The following is a 19,600-nucleotide window of genomic DNA, read 5'->3' as shown; positions in this document are numbered from 1 at the left end:
TTTTGCGGATATTGAAAATTGAATGAAAAAATATCAAAGAATAGATAATGAATTCTGTTATTTTTAAGAAGTAATGGTGTATTAATATAGAATGTAATGGAAATAGCTTTCGATTGTGAATGTGGAATCATTGAGAGTGGAATCAATCAAAAATTTGAATGCTATTGTGTTTATAAATTGATTTGGAAACATGCTATTTTGTAGATAATTTTGATTATAAATATTTTGAATAGTTGTAATATATTTTTGACAGTTTAATTCAAATATGTTTGAAAATTGTATTAGAATTGATCGGTGACGATAGATTTCATATATTTGAGAAGGGTTGTTAAATTTTTTATTTAAAAAATGAGGGTTTAATAGATTTATATAATGCTATTTAAATTTTTCTGGTTTATATTTTGAATAGAATCAGTTTCTCAAATATTTGTGAGTATTCATAGAACAAATATTCATTTGAAATATTGGTTCTCAAATCCAATAACTTTGGTTTCAAGATTTTCGATTTGATTTAAATATTAGACCAACCATGTCATTTAAAAATTTACTTATCAAAAGAATTGGTAAATTTAAAAAATTCATTTTCAACAAATTTCTCATAACCTCATTGAGATTGCTGGCAGCCTCAGTGTGATTGATGTTGTTACTGATATTTGTCGATTATCCAATGATAATACCATGGATTTTTCTCTAATAGTGTAAAATTATCAATTTCAAGTTAAAATCATGTTCTGAGCAGCAGGTAATTAAAATATACATATTGTCCAATTACATAGTTCGAAAATGTTTTCCTTCAATTCCAAGCCATGAATGAATTTATTCAATTTTTTCGAATGGTAAATTAAGAATAATAACCCACCCAACCATTGCATATGGATTGATTTAAAGAATTTTTATCTGACATTGCTTGGTTTGAAGGCAACTTAAAAAAATACTTAAAGTAGATCTAACCAAACCCATCATTGCATTTAATAAATATGCATCCAATTCAAGAGAGTAATCGCCATGAGTTTTGCTGATTTCCAATTTTGAAAAATTTACACTGACTAATCTTACCAAATTTCCATCATCGCAAACTCGATGACTTAATAACTTGAATTATATTGTACTGCATTGTTAAATATGGAGATCAATTTATTAAAAGTTAATAGATTTACATTAAAAAAACAAAAGATTTGAATAATAAATACAAATAAGCATCATTTTTGTAGCATGTTCAGAAAGATTTGAATGATTCCTCGCTGAACAAGTCGAGATCGAAGTTGAAGTTCAACAACTCTTCTTCTTCGAAGTTATTGAATATCGAGAAAATGTCAGCTTCCTTTGTGTTTTCTGTATCTATCTGTTTTTCAGGTACTGTTTTTGTGTTTTGGACTTTCTTTGTCTGAGATCTTCTCCTCTTGGAAGACCTTGAAGGCTGTGAGCGACCTGTATACTCATAATCGGAGTCTGGTTCTGATATTGGTGATGATGCAGATGTCTGTGTTGATGATGACGAAGAAGATGAACCGGCAGAAGAATTATTGTGGTGTCTGACCAAGACGTTCCATCTGTTTTTGAGTGCTGCATCTGTTCTGTTATTGAAAAACTTAGATATTTTGACCCAGCGTGGACCAAATGCGTTGTATTTTTCGATAAGGATGTTATCCTCTTCTTCTGTAAACGGACATCTATTGATATCTGGAGATAAGTACTTCATATATCTCTCTTTGCATTGTCTAATGTTTCTGTTTCCCATGATATTGGCGATTGTCTCCCAGTTGCCTTCGCCATATGTCTTGACAAGTTTGACAAGCTGTGCATCCTCTGATGGAGTAAATTGCATCTTTGGATGTGGCTTGCCGATGCTTCCTTCTGAGTGTCTTGATGTTCTCTTTGCAAACATTGTAATGACAAAAATGAACCCAAATTTTTTAACCTATCAAAAATTCTAATTTGACAATGACTCTGAATTTAGTTGGGCTGATTTTTTGAGAAGGCTATTCAAAGTAAAACCAAAGAACATTAGAAACTCGCGAATCATATTGTTCACATGGCTATGATAAATATTTTCATTATTTTATTTCTCACTCTTTGATCGACTTGCTTCACCATTTGAGAGGGATTGATGAAATATTTGAAAAAGTCAAGATAAGAAATAGCGCAAGTTCCAAAATATGCTATCTTGAGCGAGCATATTTATAGCACTGAATAATCATATTATCTTTCGCATTCCATCGAATCATAGAAAATTGAGAGATATGCCGGTTTTCCATACCGTCGGATGTATGAAAGTTTTATAATATAACCGATATATATAAAATTAATGAAAAAGCAAAAATAAGAAATATTGATATTCATAATGATATTAGCAATATCTATTCCTCAACATTTGAGAAGATTATTTAATTGAATTCAAACGTGCTTTTTATTGAAATAGTTCAGATACTTATCGCAAAAAATATCTGAAAATCACAGTATTTTGAGAGAAAGAAAGTTCTACTTCTAATTGATTTGTATTGGTTAGCTGGGGCATTATTTGATATCATCTCTATAATTTTTTTACATTTTCCAACTCAAATTTTTCTTTATTTCTCATTATGGGTTTAACATCTTTAATCTATCATTACGCTTCTTAATTATACGTCTTTTATTAGTTTTAGCATCCAGGTTTTAATCGCTGGTATACAATCAAAATTTATCTTCTGATAAGGTGAACACGAGCATTCATCTTTATCAAATAATATTAATCAATTTGTTATCTAAATCATAGAATTCATAATTTACGATAATGAATATTGATTGTAAATTTTCAAATTGATGAGTCTCTACTAAACTGATTTAATCAAAATAAATTATTATTTTGTTTGGTAAATAAGTTATTTTCTAATACAATAGTATCGAAATATGAATTTAATTGGAGTTTAAAATAGTTTAAAAGATAAATTATGTTTATGAAGAAGTGCAAATGGGAAAACTCATTATATGTTGAGGATTAACCATACCATATCAGGAAACGTGTAAAATCTAAAGATTGAAGAGAGGATAGTATGGAATTTATAAATGTTGCACAATTCAAAGGCGAACGGTTTGAACGAGCAATCAATGTATGGGAATTTTATTATAAATAAAATAAAAATAAAGAGTAAAAAACAAAAGAAAGATATATTGGAAAATTGCTTGGTTAGGAGAGAATTTTATAATCCGGATGTCATAACGAAAAAATTATAGAGATGATATCAAATAATGCCCCAGCTAACCAATACAAATCAATTAGAAGTAGAACTTTCTTTCTCTCAAAATACTGTGATTTTCAGATATTTTTTGCGATAAGTATCTGAACTATTTCAATAAAAAGCACGTTTGAATTCAATTAAATAATCTTCTCAAATGTTGAGGAATAGATATTGCTAATATCATTATGAATATCAATATTTCTTATTTTTGCTTTTTCATTAATTTTATATATATCGGTTATATTATAAAACTTTCATACATCCGACGGTATGGAAAACCGGCATATCTCTCAATTTTCTATGATTCGATGGAATGCGAAAGATAATATGATTATTCAGTGCTATAAAATATGCTCGCTCAAGATAGCATATTTTGGAACTTGCGCTATTTCTTATCTTGACTTTTTCAAATATTTCATCAATCCCTCTCAAATGGTGAAGCAAGTCGATCAAAGAGTGAGAAATAAAATAATGAAAATATTTATCATAGCCATGTGAACAATATGATTCGCGAGTTTCTAATGTTCTTTGGTTTTACTTTGAATAGCCTTCTCAAAAAATCAGCCCAACTAAATTCAGAGTCATTGTCAAATTAGAATTTTTGATAGGTTAAAAAATTTGGGTTCATTTTTGTCATTACAATGTTTGCAAAGAGAACATCAAGACACTCAGAAGGAAGCATCGGCAAGCCACATCCAAAGATGCAATTTACTCCATCAGAGGATGCACAGCTTGTCAAACTTGTCAAGACATATGGCGAAGGCAACTGGGAGACAATCGCCAATATCATGGGAAACAGAAACATTAGACAATGCAAAGAGAGATATATGAAGTACTTATCTCCAGATATCAATAGATGTCCGTTTACAGAAGAAGAGGATAACATCCTTATCGAAAAATACAACGCATTTGGTCCACGCTGGGTCAAAATATCTAAGTTTTTCAATAACAGAACAGATGCAGCACTCAAAAACAGATGGAACGTCTTGGTCAGACACCACAATAATTCTTCTGCCGGTTCATCTTCTTCGTCATCATCAACACAGACATCTGCATCATCACCAATATCAGAACCAGACTCCGATTATGAGTATACAGGTCGCTCACAGCCTTCAAGGTCTTCCAAGAGGAGAAGATCTCAGACAAAGAAAGTCCAAAACACAAAAACAGTACCTGAAAAACAGATAGATACAGAAAACACAAAGGAAGCTGACATTTTCTCGATATTCAATAACTTCGAAGAAGAAGAGTTGTTGAACTTCAACTTCGATCTCGACTTGTTCAGCGAGGAATCATTCAAATCTTTCTGAACATGCTACAAAAATGATGCTTATTTGTATTTATTATTCAAATCTTTTGTTTTTTTAATGTAAATCTATTAACTTTTAATAAATTGACTCTTTTAATCATAATGTATCAAGATATTTTGGGCTAACCTGACATATCCTGGCTGATTTATAGTCTTATTTATTGTATCTTGAAAAAATATATCATTTATAAGGCTCTTTTACAACAAGTATTAACAAATTATAATTATGTCATAGCAAGTAAGAATTTCATGCAATATTTTCTAATTTGACATCATATGATGAATTATCCAACGTAATTATCTTAATTGCTCCAGTTGATGAGTATAACAGAATATCATTCTTCATCCAAGCACATTTAGAGTATGTATTTTTGGCAACTTCCGTTTGAAATATGGTTTCTGAGTTTGGTCCGATGACTTTTAGAGATTTATTAGCCAAAATAGCTAAGTTATTTTCGAAAGAAATTGAAACTGAAATAGCCCTATACTCACCTTGGATTTTTTGAGAAATTTTCATGATGTTTGGATCGAAAATTATAATGTTTTTCTCAAAAGCAAATACATCAGTGTGTTGAACTGATGTGCTTAAAAAGGAACCTTCACCATTAATCTGTAACTTAGTAATATCACGCTTTGGATCAGAACAAACATACACAGATGATGGCGAGGGGCCTGGAAGTACTATTAAGTTGGAATCGGGAGAAATTCCCATAGGATATTGCACTGTTGCAGTAATATTTACTTTATTTAATTTTTTATGTAAAACAAAGTCCCATATTTCGACTCGATCGATAAATCCTATAAGGATGAAGTCTTTCGATAGTTTTATGCATAAAATATCATCTGGAAAAGAATTTTCAAAAAATTTCGTAAAATTTGTGGTATCATATACAGCAATTGATGATTGTCGGAATGTAGATGTGGAATATGGACGTCCTGTGAAAGCATATATCGAAGCATCTGAATTAATAGATGTGAAACCAATTCCAGAATCAGGAAAAGTATTTTGCTTTAGTAGTTGGAGATTTGGGAACGTACATATTTTGATTTCATTCATATAAGACACTACAATCTTATCGAAACGATTTGTAAAATCTACTCCAACAATCATTCTGAAAAAAAATGACCAGAAAATTATGAAAATAAAGGATATCAGAAATATAGAATTGTATGTTGAATAGTTTGAAGAAGGATTTCAATAAAATATTCATAAAAAATATGATTTGGGATAGTAAATACAGTAAAATACAAACATATTTAGTCATTGAATTCGAATTTTTTCATTTCGTTAATAATTGCGTAGTATTCTTTGTATAATTTCTTCGTTTCTTCCGACATTTCTTGAGGTATTGAAGAAAATCGTTGCTGTTCATTGCATGTTATCTTGTTAACAAGATTTGTTGCAGCTCCATGAGATTTACAGTACGTTTGAAGAATTTTCTTTTTAACGCTCAATGACTGAGCTTTAAACTTCTTTGGCAAATCTTCAAGTTGCTCATATATTTCTAGTAAGTCATCATCTAAAGCTTCGTAATTATTTTCACTCGAATTTAAGATTACTAAACCATTAAGATCTATTGCAGTTGGTGCAATTGGAAGTTTCAAAAACGTTCCCAGGAAAGATTGGTATTCATTTAAACGTTGATTGTTTGCGACATAATCAGATTTCAAGCAATTATATTCCTCATCTAAACTTTCTTGTTTTGCTTTCTCTTTTCTTAGGATATTTTCCATTTGAGAATTATCTGATTTAAGATCTTCAATTTCTGCACGTATTGCTGAAAGCTGGGATAAAACCTCACTAGAAGATAATATTAGTTGAGAAGCATTTTCATTATATGTTGAAAGTTTTTCGTTTCTTTTTTTCCGTTTTGATTCTCGATCTTGTGAAAGTTTAATTAGGCGACCTTTTTCTCTTTTTAATTCAAAATTCTCGGCTTCTAGCTTTCGTAACTGTTTTTGCATGGCTTGGATAGCTGCCACAGCAGCTTGACTGTTATCATTCATGCAAATATAATTTTTTTTCCCAATAAAAATTCGTTTAAAAAATATTATTAATCAGTGACTTCCTTCATCGAAAAAAGGAGCGTAAAAAATCTGATTGAATTCTCTCAAAAATTTCAAAAGACGTTAGCCAATTTTTCTGAATAGCGGTGGAATTATCACATTTTTTAACTTCATTATGGATCACTTAGTTAAATTCGTGGTTTAAGATTTTCAAAATTTTTTTAAATCTTACATTTTTAATATAAATTTCTAGAGAATTATATTCATTTTTTGGATTTTGAAAAAAATTTGGAGTTTTTCGAAGAAATTAAATCATTAATTAGATAATATAATACATGAACTTACTATTTGTAGCAACAAATCTTCAAAAAATACAAAATTTCATGGTGAAATCTTCAAATTTCAAAAATTACCGTAAAATTGAGATAGTTAATATTAACATTATGAACAAACTCTAAAAAACCTGGTTTGCCAAAATTGAAAGTCTACCGAAAACAAAAACTTTTTTGAAAGGTCAATGTCGATTCCTATCAAACTGGTTACACTCGGCGAAAGTGGTGTTGGAAAAACATCTGTAATTAACAGATACATTACAGGCTCTTTTCCAGAGTCTTCAAAGCCAACAATTGGAGCAGCATTTATAACAAAAGAAGTGAAATTCGGCAATGAAACATACAATTTAATGATTTGGGATACTGCCGGCCAAGAAGAATACAGAGGATTGGCACCAATGTATTACAGAAACGCTTCAATTGCCATTGTTATGTTTGATATTGTTTCCCGCCCATCTTTTGAAGCAGTTGACTATTGGCTTAAGGATCTTAAGGATAATGCCGGACCAGATATCGGTGTCCTTCTTTGCGCTAACAAGATGGATCTTCAAGAAGACAGATTCCAGGGCGCCGATTTCTTAGAATTCTCGAAGGACCACAATGTTGTTTATGTAGAAACAAGTGCTCTTACAGGAGAGGGTATAGATCTTCTCTTTGAACAAGCAATCAAGCTTTTCATAAAGAACAAGAATCAGCCAATCCCACCTAACCCAGGCAATCAGATTAACAACCAACAAAGCCAAAAAAGCACTTGCTGTTAAAAATTGACAAGTAACAATTGATTTCGTTTATAAATGCAAGCCAAAATAGAATCTCATTAACAATTTTGTTAATCATACAAACTCTTCAGTTAAAATTTGTTTCTAAACAATCCTAATTCAAAAAAAATTTACATTTTTAATTTTTTTTGTTATACCATCATTTTTGGCAAGGTAATATGATTGTATAGTAGATATTACAACGTTTAATCCATTGACAAAACAATTTTTATGAAAATTTATAACAAATAAGATTTTATTTGAAATTACTCAAAACGGAATAAAAAATATTAATATTTGTATCAAAATTAAAAGGTTTTTACAAGTACATGGATGAAAAATTAAAAAAAAAGTAAATTATTTTCAATGTTTTGAATGACGAGAAGAGCTATGAGAACTATTTTCTCGGCTAGATGATTTCTTTGTATCGTAGCCAAGAGCATTGGAATCTCTCTTGCTAGACGAGTATCCGATTCCATTTGCACCTCTTCTACTCATGTGGCTAAGGAATGGATCATCCTTTACCTTTGAATCCCACTTCTGGTTAAAGCTATCTACTTCGTCATCATTCATTCCATGGACTTTTCTTGAATCAGTAGTCTTACCATCGGAGTCAACCTTTCTATCATAAACTACGGTCTTATCACCCATACGGCGCATCTCAGCCATATGTGTCTTACCTGTAGAGTCAGTATCCTTCCTCTTCATGTTTACTGTGCCATCACCATTCATATAGCTAACTTGAGATGAGCAGTAGCAGTATGACTTGCCATTAGAAAAGTCATCATCGCCGAATCCAGAGAAGAATGATTCATGATTCTGTTCTCTTGGAAGATTTACCTTGGATGAACGGTTTCTTGTATTTGAGCGAGAGAAATCATCTGGCTCCTCAACCTTTGGTGATTTGCCGCTTCTGGAACCCGAAGTTTCTGCATTGGCATCAACTTCTTCAACACGACTACGAGAGTTGTTGTTGGTATTGTTCATTCCTATCCGTGGACGGTTAGAATCATAGTCTTTATCGTAACCAAGCATTGGGCCCATGAGGTCAAATTGATCTTTCATCATTTGTTGGAAATGTCTGTCAATTCCTCTGAACATTTCGTTTGCATGGGCGAAGATATCATTGGAGTTTGATGTTTCATCGAAGAAAGGATCGTTAAACCAATCACTCATCGAAAAAAATGATGATATTTGACTGAGCACTTATCTCCTCAAAAAAATTTTGAAAGAAAAATTTTTTGAATGCAATTCAAAATGTTTTGGCTTGGATAATTTAATTTCGCAAAAATTTCTGAAATTCCAATTAAAATATGAATATATACAATGTGAGCAGCATTATTGCCCAGAAAAATCTTCGAAGACGATGAAAAAATTCTGTCAGAAAAAATCGATGTTTCATATTTCTGTTTTTTTTAAGCCCAAAGATTGGTAATCATAAAAGTGGACTAATTTTATTCAAGACACCTCTCGGTTTTTGAAATCTGGGTTAGACCTTAGAGATTTCCGTCAGATGTTGTAATGTTTCATAATACATGCACACCCGTATAGTAGCGGTTGCTTTATATCACATTTTGACAAACTTTGAAATGAATTCTTCGAAAGATAGTCAATGGAATCATACATTAAGTCACTAGTCTGCTTTTTGAAATAAATTTATATGATTCAACCTTTTTATCGATGCAATAAAGAATTCGGTATTCAATATAGATTAAACTATCAAAATTCCATTGACAGATACACATAGGCGATTTCATTATGGATAAGAATTGATCTTGTTGACTTCAATTACAGCCGCGTATTCTAATATTTTATAATAATTATGCAAAAATTAGAATACGTTGTTCCAAACATTCAAAATGGAGTAATTACGTCAATAATAGAGTCTAAAGCTCTAAATCCTATTTCCAAATATACTGAATCACTTATAATTAGATTTTTATTATTTAAAATATCAAAAATTGACATTATTTCAGACATTATAAATATAGAATATGAATCAACTAAGTATGCCATCAGCTCAGAGGCTTCCATTTCAATACAATTTTGTATTTTTTTTGAAAATTATATTCCATTCTTGACCCGGATAAAACGCTTCATAATGAGAGTATTTCAGTAGTATCAAGGAATTATGATATATTAGTTCGCTACACGAACATATTACCAATAAAATAGGCTGTTGATTTATTTTAAAAATAGAATGATACATATAAGAAATGAAACATATTGATTTGTTTCAGCTCTATCTTAATTATTAAATGAAAATACCGCAGTTTTATGACATAGCATTTTGTAGCTACGGTATCTGATATCGATTTAATCATATTTACCCAATACCACTACCAATTGTATTCTGAATTTTTATTCTGTAAAAATAAATAAAAAAGAATTCTAGTTTATTTATAAAAGCCGTTAACTCAATCAAATTGATTAGACAGAAATTATTCAAAAACATTTTGTCGAGATCTACTTACGTTTCTTTTTTGTGTTATCAGCTTCATAATCAGCAGCGGTTTTTCCATAATCATCTTTTTCATTGATATTTGCACCATGTGAAATAAGAAGTTCAGTGATTTCTTTATAACCATTTTTTGATGCATAATGAAGAGCGGTTTGTTGAAATTTATTTTTTCATTGATATTTATACCATGTGAAATAAGGAATTCGGCTACTTCTTTACGACCACAAACTGCTGTTTCATGAAGAGCTGTTTGTCCATCATCATCTTTTTCATTGATATTTGCACCATGTGAAATAAGAAGTTCAGCTGTTTCTTTACTATTATGATATGCTGCATAATGAAGAGCGGTTTCCCTATTATTATCTTTTTCATTGATATTTATACCATGTGAAATAAGAAGTTCTGCTATTTCTTTACTATTTTTATATGCTGCATAATGAAGAGCAGTTCCTCCATCATTATCTTTTTCATTGACATTTACACCATGTGAAATAAAAAGTTCGGCTATTTCTTTATAATTAAATTGTGCTGCTATATGAAGAGCGGTTTTTTCATTATAATCTTTTTCATGGATATTTGCACCATGTGAAATAAGAAGTTCGGCTGTTTCTTTACTATTTTCACATAATGCAAAATTAAGAGCAGTTAATCTATCTTTATCTTTTTCATGAATATTTGCACCATGTGAAATAAGAATTTCAGCTGTTTCTTTACCATTTTTCTGTGCTGCTTTATGAAGAGCTGTTCTTCCATATTTATCTTTTTCATTGACATTTGCACCATGTGAAATAAGAAGTTCGGCTGTTTCTTTACTATTTTCACATAATGCAAAATTAAGAGCAGTTAATCTATCTTTATCTTTTTCATGAATATTTGCACCATGTGAAATAAGAATTTCAGCTGTTTCTTTACCATTTTTCTGTGCTGCTTTATGAAGAGCTGTTCTTCCATATTTATCTTTTTCATTGACATTTGCACCATGTGAAATAAGAAGTTCAGCTGTTTCTTTACCATTTTTCTGTGCTGCTTTATGAAGAGCTGTTCTTCCATATTTATCTTTTTCATTGACATTTGCACCATGTGAAATAAGAAGTTCAGCTGTTTCTTTACCATTTTTCTGTGCTGCATTATGAAGTGGTGTTTTTCCTTCATTATCTTTTTCATTGATATTTATACCATGTGAAATAAGGAATTCGGCTACTTCTTTACGACCACAAACTGCTGTTTCATGAAGAGCTGTTTGTCCATCATCATCTTTTTCATTGATATTTGCACCATGTGAAATAAGAAGTTCAGCTGTTTCTTTACTATTATGATATGCTGCATAATGAAGAGCGGTTTCCCTATTATTATCTTTTTCATTGATATTTATACCATGTGAAATAAGAAGTTCTGCTATTTCTTTACTATTTTTATATGCTGCATAATGAAGAGCAGTTCCTCCATCATTATCTTTTTCATTGACATTTACACCATGTGAAATAAAAAGTTCGGCTATTTCTTTATAATTAAATTGTGCTGCTATATGAAGAGCGGTTTTTTCATTATAATCTTTTTCATGGATATTTGCACCATGTGAAATAAGAAGTTCGGCTGTTTCTTTACTATTTTCACATAATGCAAAATTAAGAGCAGTTAATCTATCTTTATCTTTTTCATGAATATTTGCACCATGTGAAATAAGAATTTCAGCTGTTTCTTTACCATTTTTCTGTGCTGCTTTATGAAGAGCTGTTCTTCCATATTTATCTTTTTCATTGACATTTGCACCATGTGAAATAAGAAGTTCAGCTGTTTCTTTACCATTTTCTGTGCTGCATTATGAAGTGGTGTTTTTCCTTCATTATCTTTTTCATTGACATTTGCACCATGTGAAATAAGAAGTTCAACTGTTTCTTTATTATAATATGCTGCAATATGAAGAGCAGTTCCTCCATATTCACATTTTTCATCGATATTTATACCATGTGAAATAAGAAGTTCAGCTGTTTCTTTACTATTTTCATGTGCTGCTTTATGAAGAGCGGTTTCCCTATTATTATCTTTTTCATTGATATTTATACCATGTGAAATAAGAATTTCAGCTGTTTCTTTACTATTTTTATATGCTGCATAAAGAAGTGCGGTTTGTCCTTGATGCTTATCTTTTACAGAGATATTTGCACCATGTGAAATAAGAAGTTGGGCGACTGCTCTACTATTTTTAATTGCCGCTTTATGAAGAGGGGTGTGTCCATCATCATCTTTTTTATTAATATTTATATGACGTGAAATAAGAAATTTGGCTGTTTCTTTACTATTTTTTAAGGCCGCACAATGAAGAGCAGTTTGTTCATCTCTATTTTCTGCATTGATATCAGCGCCACGTGATAGGAAATATTTGCAAAGGGATGGAATATTAAACATCGATGAATAAACAAAGCATAGATTAATATCATTAGTTCGATCAAAGTAAACTAAAAATGCTTCAAGATTATTATAATATGCACAGTATTCTAAATAGATCTCAACATTGTATTCATTCATCAAGAATGTAATAAAATCAATGTTGTGTGAGATAATTGCATTTTTTTGTACTGGATAAGTTACTGGTTCCTTATATTTCAAACATTCACTCATGATCTCTGGATTTCCACCTAAAAATGAATATTCTAGACATTCATAAGTTATTGATGAATTAAATTTTGTTCTTAAAAACTTGAAACAATCAACTGCTCCATGATAACAACATAATTCAAGTAATGAATAGCGAGTATTTGAATATAATTTGCTTATAAGCATTTGATTTTTATCAAATCCTTCTCTTTCTGTGAATATGATGAATCTTTCTAAGTCATTATACATAATTGCTCTGTATATTGTATCTTCTGTATGAATATCAAGATTTCCTGATCTAATTCTTTCGAAATCACCTGAATTGTCTAATCTAATTCCATATTCTTTATAAAACAAGAACTTTGAAATAGTATTAACATTGATGACCTCTTTGACATGATAATCATCATAAATGAGTTTCGCAAGATATAAATATGACTTTGTATAGCGATTCTTATACGGAATGATATTTAAAATATCTTTGATAATATTTTGGGGTATAAATTTCTTTGAATCGATCAATTCTGTTCGTATCATTTTGTAAATCTTGTTTAGGTCTTCTTCATTTTCCGTTTTCAGCTGATATAATGCGTTATACGAATCAATATAGTATTTGTACTGATCTCGCAGTTTAAGGTATTTGTCTGGAGGAATACATTGCTCCGACATTAAAAATTTTTAATTTTATATTTTACCAAATAAAATATCTTTAACATTCATTAAGAGAAAAAAAATTCTATATTAAACTTGGGAAAAGCAATTGTAACTCAGATTTCGGATATTTTTTATGCGTTTTTATCAAATTTATTGATATGAAATGATATGATGTCAATAGTAAAGTAGGAATCATAAGTGCGATTCATCATTCATCACTAAATCTTCAATTTTGATTCAATCAATCCAAAGTCTTCACAAAATCCTGTAATATTCATATTATCAAAGGCATTTTTATTGCCAAAAGCACACATTTTATGACTCTAAATTTCCTTTTTGCAATGCAACAGATTTGAATTCATTCAATGAAAAAATACTTGTCATATACACTACATAAGATTTGCTGTTAACATTTGTAGATATTTTTAAATGACACTTCATCTGTAATGTCAGAAACTTGAATTAAAGTCAAATGGGCTAAACTGAAGAAAAAATAACTGGTAGAAAGTTTAATTTTACATACTCTATATTAACCTTTAATATTAACAACAAAATATAAAAGTTCAAAAAATAATATTTTTTGAATATAATTTTAAACAATAACATCAATAGGTATCACTTTTTCTTCTTAGGCCGAAGAACGTCTGAGTGCCAAATTGAATAGTTTCTATGCTTCTCCTTAACGAAATCTTCAAAAGCAGAACAGTTTTCATGATGCATAGCTCCCCACGGAAGACCAGAAAAGAAAGCCTGCTGTTTCATCTCTTTGGGGTAAGTTATACATTTAATTTCAGTACAATTTTCAAATGCGGAACGAGGACTTGATTCATATGAATTTGGAAGGTTTATAATAGTCAGATTCACATCTCCTTTAAAGCACTTTTCAGGTAATTGCGTAAATGATCCATTTATTGTTGCAACTGTCAAATTTTTACAATCTTTAAATGCGCTTTTATGGATCATCCTGAGATTATTTGGAGTTGATATTCTATGGATTGCTGACCTTGAAAATGCGTTTTGACAAATCTTCCTCAATTTTGAAGGAAGAATTACTTCTGTGATATATTTATTAGCAGCAAATGCAAATCTTCGTATTGATTTAACAGAACTTGGTATTTTATATGATTCGTTTTTAAGTCCTGTTGGATAATAAATTAATTTTGTTAAATTTTTGTTGAAAATTACATTATTTAGTGATGAAAAGTTCACACTGCGATTGTCAACCGAAACTGTTGCTAAATTATGACAGTTTAAGAAGGTTTTTCCAGAGAAATATGAAACATTTGGTCCTAAAGTGAAATTCCGAATACCTGTACCATAAAAAGCGTATTTTCCTATATAAGACAACTTACTTATGTTGGAATTCAATGAAATTGTTAAGAGTCTTGTGCAATTAAAGAAAGATTTTTGTTTTATTGATTCAATTGAAGGAGGAAGTTCAACGTACTTAAGGAAATTGCAGTATTCGAATACACAATCATCAATCATCTTAAGATTTAAACAGTGAGAAACATTGAGAAATTGAATTCTACTGCCAGAAAAAGCTCTTGAACCAATTAATCTTAAATTATTACATTGCGAAAAGTTAATTATTTCTATGAATGAATCTATGAATGCGTAAGTATGTATTAATTCAAGAGATGGAGGTAAAACAAGTCGTTTCAATGCTTTACAACTCATGGAATGCATTTCTAAGATTCTTACTCCATTAGAAACAACGTATTCATCAAGTTTCTTGAGATATGGGAAATATAACAACATTGTTTTAGTTTTACTGAAAATAACATCATCTTCTACATAGAAATTATGATTATTAGCTGAAATATTTATGAACCGTAATGGCCGTGCAAAGAATGCTGATGCATAGAAAGATTTCAAATTATCTGGAATTGTAAAAGCTTTCAAACCACTATCACAAAAAACCTTCTCACCTAATTGTCGTAACTGTGAATCTTTGAGGAATTTAATACTCCCTAGCTTAGTACATCCAGAAAATGCACGTTTAAATATAGTAGTAACTGAGCTTGGTATTATCAGTGTAGTCAGACTAGTGCAATTTGAAAAACAACGTGTTCCAATAGATTTCAAATTATGTAAATTTTCCGTATTTAAACTTGTTAAATTATGACAATTCGCAAATGCTCTTCCTTCGAACTTTTCTATCTTACCACCACAAAATATGATTGTTTTTATATCATCTCTGCAGAATTTGAATGCATGAGGCTTGATAACAGTTGTATTCGAGCAAACGTAATAAGTTGGCGATCTACTTTTCACGTAAATTAGTGCTCCATCATCATATAGAGCATCGTTTGTAATGTAATGCATTTTCCGCCGTATAATTGTGTAAGATAACATTGATTTATAAAATTTCAATACAATTCAATTTTTTTTCAAAGGATTTTGTTTCAATAATTTGCCCGAAAAAATTTGCTATCTTCGTGTTACTTAATTCAACATTGATTTTGCTGATCCTTTACAGCCCATTTAGCTTTCAAAACTCCTCCAAAAACGCTTAAGATCATGTTCTATTGTACTATCATTCACATGATCAAATGTTCAGTTTATTGAAGTATAGACTTGTGATATATCATATATTGATTAAGAGTTAATACATGGTTCTATTGCTCCATTCTAGAATTAATATGTTCCTTTATCTGCGAACTGAATTAAGAGGAGATTATAAGAAAAATATTAACTTTTTTCTGCCGCAGAAGAAAATATCAAAGACAAGTTAAAAAACTCTCAAAAATTCATATATTTCATGAATATTGTCTTTGAACATAAGATTAAGGAAGCAAGATGTAGTTTATTGAGTATAAAATGGGCTACATCTCTAAGAAATAGATAAGCAAAGATAAACTATTATAATAACATTTTTAAAAATAAACAAACAAATTTAATATAAATAAAAAAAATACAATAAAAATTAATTAGATTCTTCTTGGGGGTGCTTGTGCTTGAGCAGTCTTAGCACGAGGCACTAATAGTCTAGGACTCATTACCTTAAGTGGTTTCCTTTCATTTCCGAAGATTGCGTTCATTTTATACTCCAATTTTGTTGAAACTTCGTGTAAATCTTCAATTTTTGTTTCCAAACCTTTCTTTTTCTGGAGCAAAGCAGCCAAAATTCCTTTCTTTCTCACGCAGTCTTTGCATTCCGTGTTCAACAGTTCATTTAACTTCTTCTCCAACTCATCCAATTCGTTCATTAAGTTCTGTCTCTCTTCTTCCAGTTCCGATTTCCTTTCTAAATATGTTTTTTCTGCTTCAACGGATTTTTCGTCTGTTTCTTCTTTCGTCTTCGAAACTTCATCTTCGAACTCTTTCTTCTTGTTGTTCACGTCGTTGTCGTATTGCTGGAGCTTCAGTTTATGTTGTTCGTTCATAAACTTCACTTTTTCATCATATCCGACTGTCAGTTCCGTCTGTGCTTCTTCAATGGCTTGTGCACGAGATTTCAACATATAAGCGGTTATTTTTTCTGTGGCCAATTTAGCGTTTGCGAGTTTTTCATTGATTGCGGCCATTCTTGACTGGAAATCCATTCTGACCTCGTACATCATCAGTTCTGCTTCTTCACCTGTACCTCTGGCTGCTTCCAATTTGGCTTCTTGCTCTTTCTTTATTTTTTCTGTAAATTCTTCTTTGTCTTTCTCGAAAACTTGCTCCATTTCTTCGACAATTTGGTTCTTGAGGTTGATCCTCTTATCCAGTTCATCTAGCTTCTTTTCTTGGTTCATAACATTATTGGAAATATAATTTTCTTGGTTTATAAGGAGTTCTTTCTTCTGTGTTAATGAAGACTTGGTTGCATGGAACTGATGTTCAATTTGCAAGAACTTATTTTCGAAATTACTCGAAAGATCCGAAATATCTTTTCTTAAAGACTTGCTTTCTTCAAGAACGCTGTTTCTACGCCTATTAGCATCTTGGATTGACCTTCTGAGCTCATTATTAACGTCTTCGTTCTGTACTACATCAGATCTTTGGGAAATTTGAGCTAATTTGGAGATTTCCTCTTCAGAATCCTCTTGTTTGACCAAAGGGTTCAATGGCAGAATCTTCTGAGAGCTTCTTGCAGGAGATTCCTGCTTTTTCTCATTTTTAATTAATTTATTTTGGGAATTAGAAGTTTGGAGAGGCATTTGAACGGCAGAGGAGGACGAACTATTCTTTTCTTCACCTTTCTCAATGAGGCTATCTATTTTATTCATTATTTTATCCATTCTTGTCTTCAAATCTCCTTGTCTTTTATCCAAACTCTCCATAGTCACTGGTCCTGACTTCTTCATCTCGTCAATTCTCTTCTGTACTTCCTCTTGTGTTTCGTCTTCCCTCTGTTGGTCGATCTCTTCAATGATAGCCTGTTTTCTTCTTTCATGTTCTTTTCGCATTGCGGCAACTGTCTCCATTTTCTGCTTATTCTTCATGCCAACGGACTTTCTTTGAACTTCGCCGAGTCGTTTCTGCTGTTCGTCGAAAGCTTTGAAAATCCGATTTAATTCAAGAGCTTGTTTATGCTGTATATCATCAAGTTCCTGCATATGAGCACCAAGCTGGGACTGTCTCGCTTGTTTAAGCTCCGAAATATCAATGTTACGCTGCTCTTTGACCGCTTTTAGCCTCTCTTTTGCATCGGCCACGACTTTTTGCATTTTCACTTTTTCTCGCTCATTCGCTTTTCCTAGTTCTCGGAGTTCTTTTTCTGCTTGCTTGACACGCTGGAGTTTCTGTTGCTGGTATTCGTCAAGTTGCTTGCCGCGTTTTACGTCTTCTTCGTTCATTTCGTCTGCAATTGAATCGAAAATGACTTTGTACTGGCTTTCGAGGTTCTGACGAATAACTGCGACAGCTTCATCTTGTGAACGTTGTTCTTTTCCAATTTTTTCCTCGTATTCTTCTTGTAATCTGGCTAAACGGGTTTCTAAGGTAGTTTTCTCGTATTCATGGCTTTGCTGGATACTACTGTCTTCGGCTTCGAGGAATTTAAGGTGCTCAGAGTACTGTGTCAAGAGAATTTGAAGATCATCTTGTCTTCGTTGGAAATCTGCTTTCATGGATTCTTCCATACGTTGTATTCTTGATTGGGAGTTTGCACTTTCGCTTTCTATTGTCATTTTTAACTCTTGTATTTGAGCTTCTAATTTTGTTGCTTCTTCAACGGCTTTGTTATGTCTCTGTTGATAATCTCTTGATATCTTTTCATGTTCTGCAGCCATACGACGTTCTTCTTCAGCCAATAAGTCAGATTTAATCTGATTTTGCTGATGGCGTTGATGTACAGAACCTTGGAGCATCAATTCTTGCTCTTTGATCTTTTGGTCAATATCATTTATCTTTTCATTGTATTTTTGGGAAATTTCTCCAAGAACTTTTGAAGATATTTGTTCTAAATCTCTATAAAGCTTATTTTCTTCTTCTGTAAGATTCTTCTTTTCTATTTCCCAGAGCTGTTCTTGATCAGCTATCTTTGCTTCCAATTTATCTTTTTCTTTTTGAACAATTCCTTCGTATATTTTAGTTAATTTCTCGATAGTCTCATGATATTTCTGTTGTACACGTTCTAACACTCCTGCAACATCTGTAACCTTTTGGCCGGATGAATTTATCAAATTTTCCATTTTTGTAATAAATTGTCGCTCTTTGACATTTAAAATGTCATCTATTTCTTGAAGTGCAGCATTACCTTGAAGCTCAAGCTTATTCGTATTTGCATTAGATATAACGGACATGATCAATGATGAAGCTATCTCCAAAACGTCTGGAACATCATTGAGAGGTCCAGTAGTACCCATACTACGATATGCTGTGGCTAATTCTTTCATCTCATGGGCCCTATTAACTAGAAGTTGAATAGGGCTTTCCATGATAGTGAATTGTCAAGTATTCAAATTTTGAATACAAGTTATACCCCCTTTCAAAAAATAGCAAAATGTTGAAACCTAATTAGTTATGCTTAGTGCAACATAAATACATATATTTCATGTGAAATTTTCCTTTATTTCGTATTGAATTACAATCTTCATTCAAAATTTTGCAATCTGTCCTTGATGAAATATCTCAACGAAAAAATGATCAAAAAATCTGTTCAACTTGCCAAACCTTCATTATTATAATAAGTGATATGCATACTACCTTTTGATTATGCTTAAATTAGTGTTGGCATTGAAATGAAGCATTTTGATGCTCGAGAATTCGATCTGGAAAAAATATAAAATGTAAATCAAATTTAAGTAAAGAACCATGCATTAGGTTGACAATCGCTC

General features: G+C 31.3%; 9 protein-coding genes and 1 pseudogene across 10 annotated transcripts; 2 read left to right on the top strand and 8 right to left on the bottom strand.

The window, feature by feature from the left end:
- Positions 1–1,216: 1,216 nt before the first annotated feature.
- On the bottom strand, positions 1,217–1,885 carry TVAGG3_0318120 (RNA polymerase II transcription regulator recruiting protein; the record flags this gene model as incomplete). The annotated part of the gene is made up of 1 exon (XM_001314717.1): positions 1,217–1,885. One exon carries the CDS (start codon positions 1,883–1,885, stop codon positions 1,217–1,219), a length of 669 nt encoding a protein of 222 aa, XP_001314751.1.
- Positions 1,886–3,856: 1,971 nt separating this feature from the next.
- TVAGG3_0318110 (RNA polymerase II transcription regulator recruiting protein) lies at positions 3,857–4,525 on the top strand (the record flags this gene model as incomplete). Its single annotated transcript, XM_001314716.1, has 1 exon — positions 3,857–4,525. The coding sequence occupies one exon, from the start codon at positions 3,857–3,859 to the stop codon at positions 4,523–4,525; it is 669 nt and encodes a 222-aa protein (XP_001314750.1).
- A 192-nt stretch (positions 4,526–4,717) lies between these two features.
- TVAGG3_0318100 (WD40 repeat-like family) lies at positions 4,718–5,635 on the bottom strand (the record flags this gene model as incomplete). Its single annotated transcript, XM_001314715.1, has 1 exon — positions 4,772–5,635. The coding sequence occupies one exon, from the start codon at positions 5,633–5,635 to the stop codon at positions 4,772–4,774; it is 864 nt and encodes a 287-aa protein (XP_001314749.1).
- A 118-nt stretch (positions 5,636–5,753) lies between these two features.
- On the bottom strand, positions 5,754–6,547 carry TVAGG3_0318090 (uncharacterized protein; the record flags this gene model as incomplete). Its single annotated transcript, XM_001314714.2, has 1 exon — positions 5,782–6,531. One exon carries the CDS (start codon positions 6,529–6,531, stop codon positions 5,782–5,784), a length of 750 nt encoding a protein of 249 aa, XP_001314748.2.
- Positions 6,548–7,044: 497 nt separating this feature from the next.
- On the top strand, positions 7,045–7,731 carry TVAGG3_0318080 (small Rab GTPase RabD8; the record flags this gene model as incomplete). Its single annotated transcript, XM_001314713.1, has 1 exon — positions 7,049–7,624. One exon carries the CDS (start codon positions 7,049–7,051, stop codon positions 7,622–7,624), a length of 576 nt encoding a protein of 191 aa, XP_001314747.1.
- Positions 7,732–7,917: 186 nt separating this feature from the next.
- Positions 7,918–8,824, bottom strand: TVAGG3_0318070 (myeloid leukemia factor family; the record flags this gene model as incomplete). Its single annotated transcript, XM_001314712.2, has 1 exon — positions 7,985–8,797. One exon carries the CDS (start codon positions 8,795–8,797, stop codon positions 7,985–7,987), a length of 813 nt encoding a protein of 270 aa, XP_001314746.1.
- Positions 8,825–10,965: 2,141 nt separating this feature from the next.
- Positions 10,966–11,543, bottom strand: TVAGG3_0318060 (annotated as a pseudogene). Its single transcript has one exon. A coding segment is annotated over exon 1 (578 nt).
- Positions 11,544–11,717: 174 nt separating this feature from the next.
- On the bottom strand, positions 11,718–13,346 carry TVAGG3_0318050 (ankyrin repeat and SOCS box-containing protein 4 family; the record flags this gene model as incomplete). The annotated part of the gene is made up of 1 exon (XM_001314711.1): positions 11,718–13,346. One exon carries the CDS (start codon positions 13,344–13,346, stop codon positions 11,718–11,720), a length of 1,629 nt encoding a protein of 542 aa, XP_001314745.1.
- Positions 13,347–13,698: 352 nt separating this feature from the next.
- Positions 13,699–15,678, bottom strand: TVAGG3_0318040 (ribonuclease inhibitor domain-containing protein; the record flags this gene model as incomplete). The annotated part of the gene is made up of 1 exon (XM_001314710.1): positions 13,947–15,659. The coding sequence occupies one exon, from the start codon at positions 15,657–15,659 to the stop codon at positions 13,947–13,949; it is 1,713 nt and encodes a 570-aa protein (XP_001314744.1).
- Positions 15,679–16,196: 518 nt separating this feature from the next.
- Positions 16,197–19,201, bottom strand: TVAGG3_0318030 (uncharacterized protein; the record flags this gene model as incomplete). The annotated part of the gene is made up of 1 exon (XM_001314709.1): positions 16,265–19,201. One exon carries the CDS (start codon positions 19,199–19,201, stop codon positions 16,265–16,267), a length of 2,937 nt encoding a protein of 978 aa, XP_001314743.1.
- Positions 19,202–19,600: the final 399 nt, after the last annotated feature.

Source organism: Trichomonas vaginalis, chromosome V (assembly GCF_026262505.1).
Source record: "Trichomonas vaginalis G3 chromosome V, whole genome shotgun sequence".
Classification (NCBI taxonomy): Eukaryota; Parabasalia; order Trichomonadida; family Trichomonadidae; genus Trichomonas; species Trichomonas vaginalis.
Note: the sequence above shows the minus strand (reverse complement) of the source record. Positions and strands in the feature narration are given on the sequence as shown.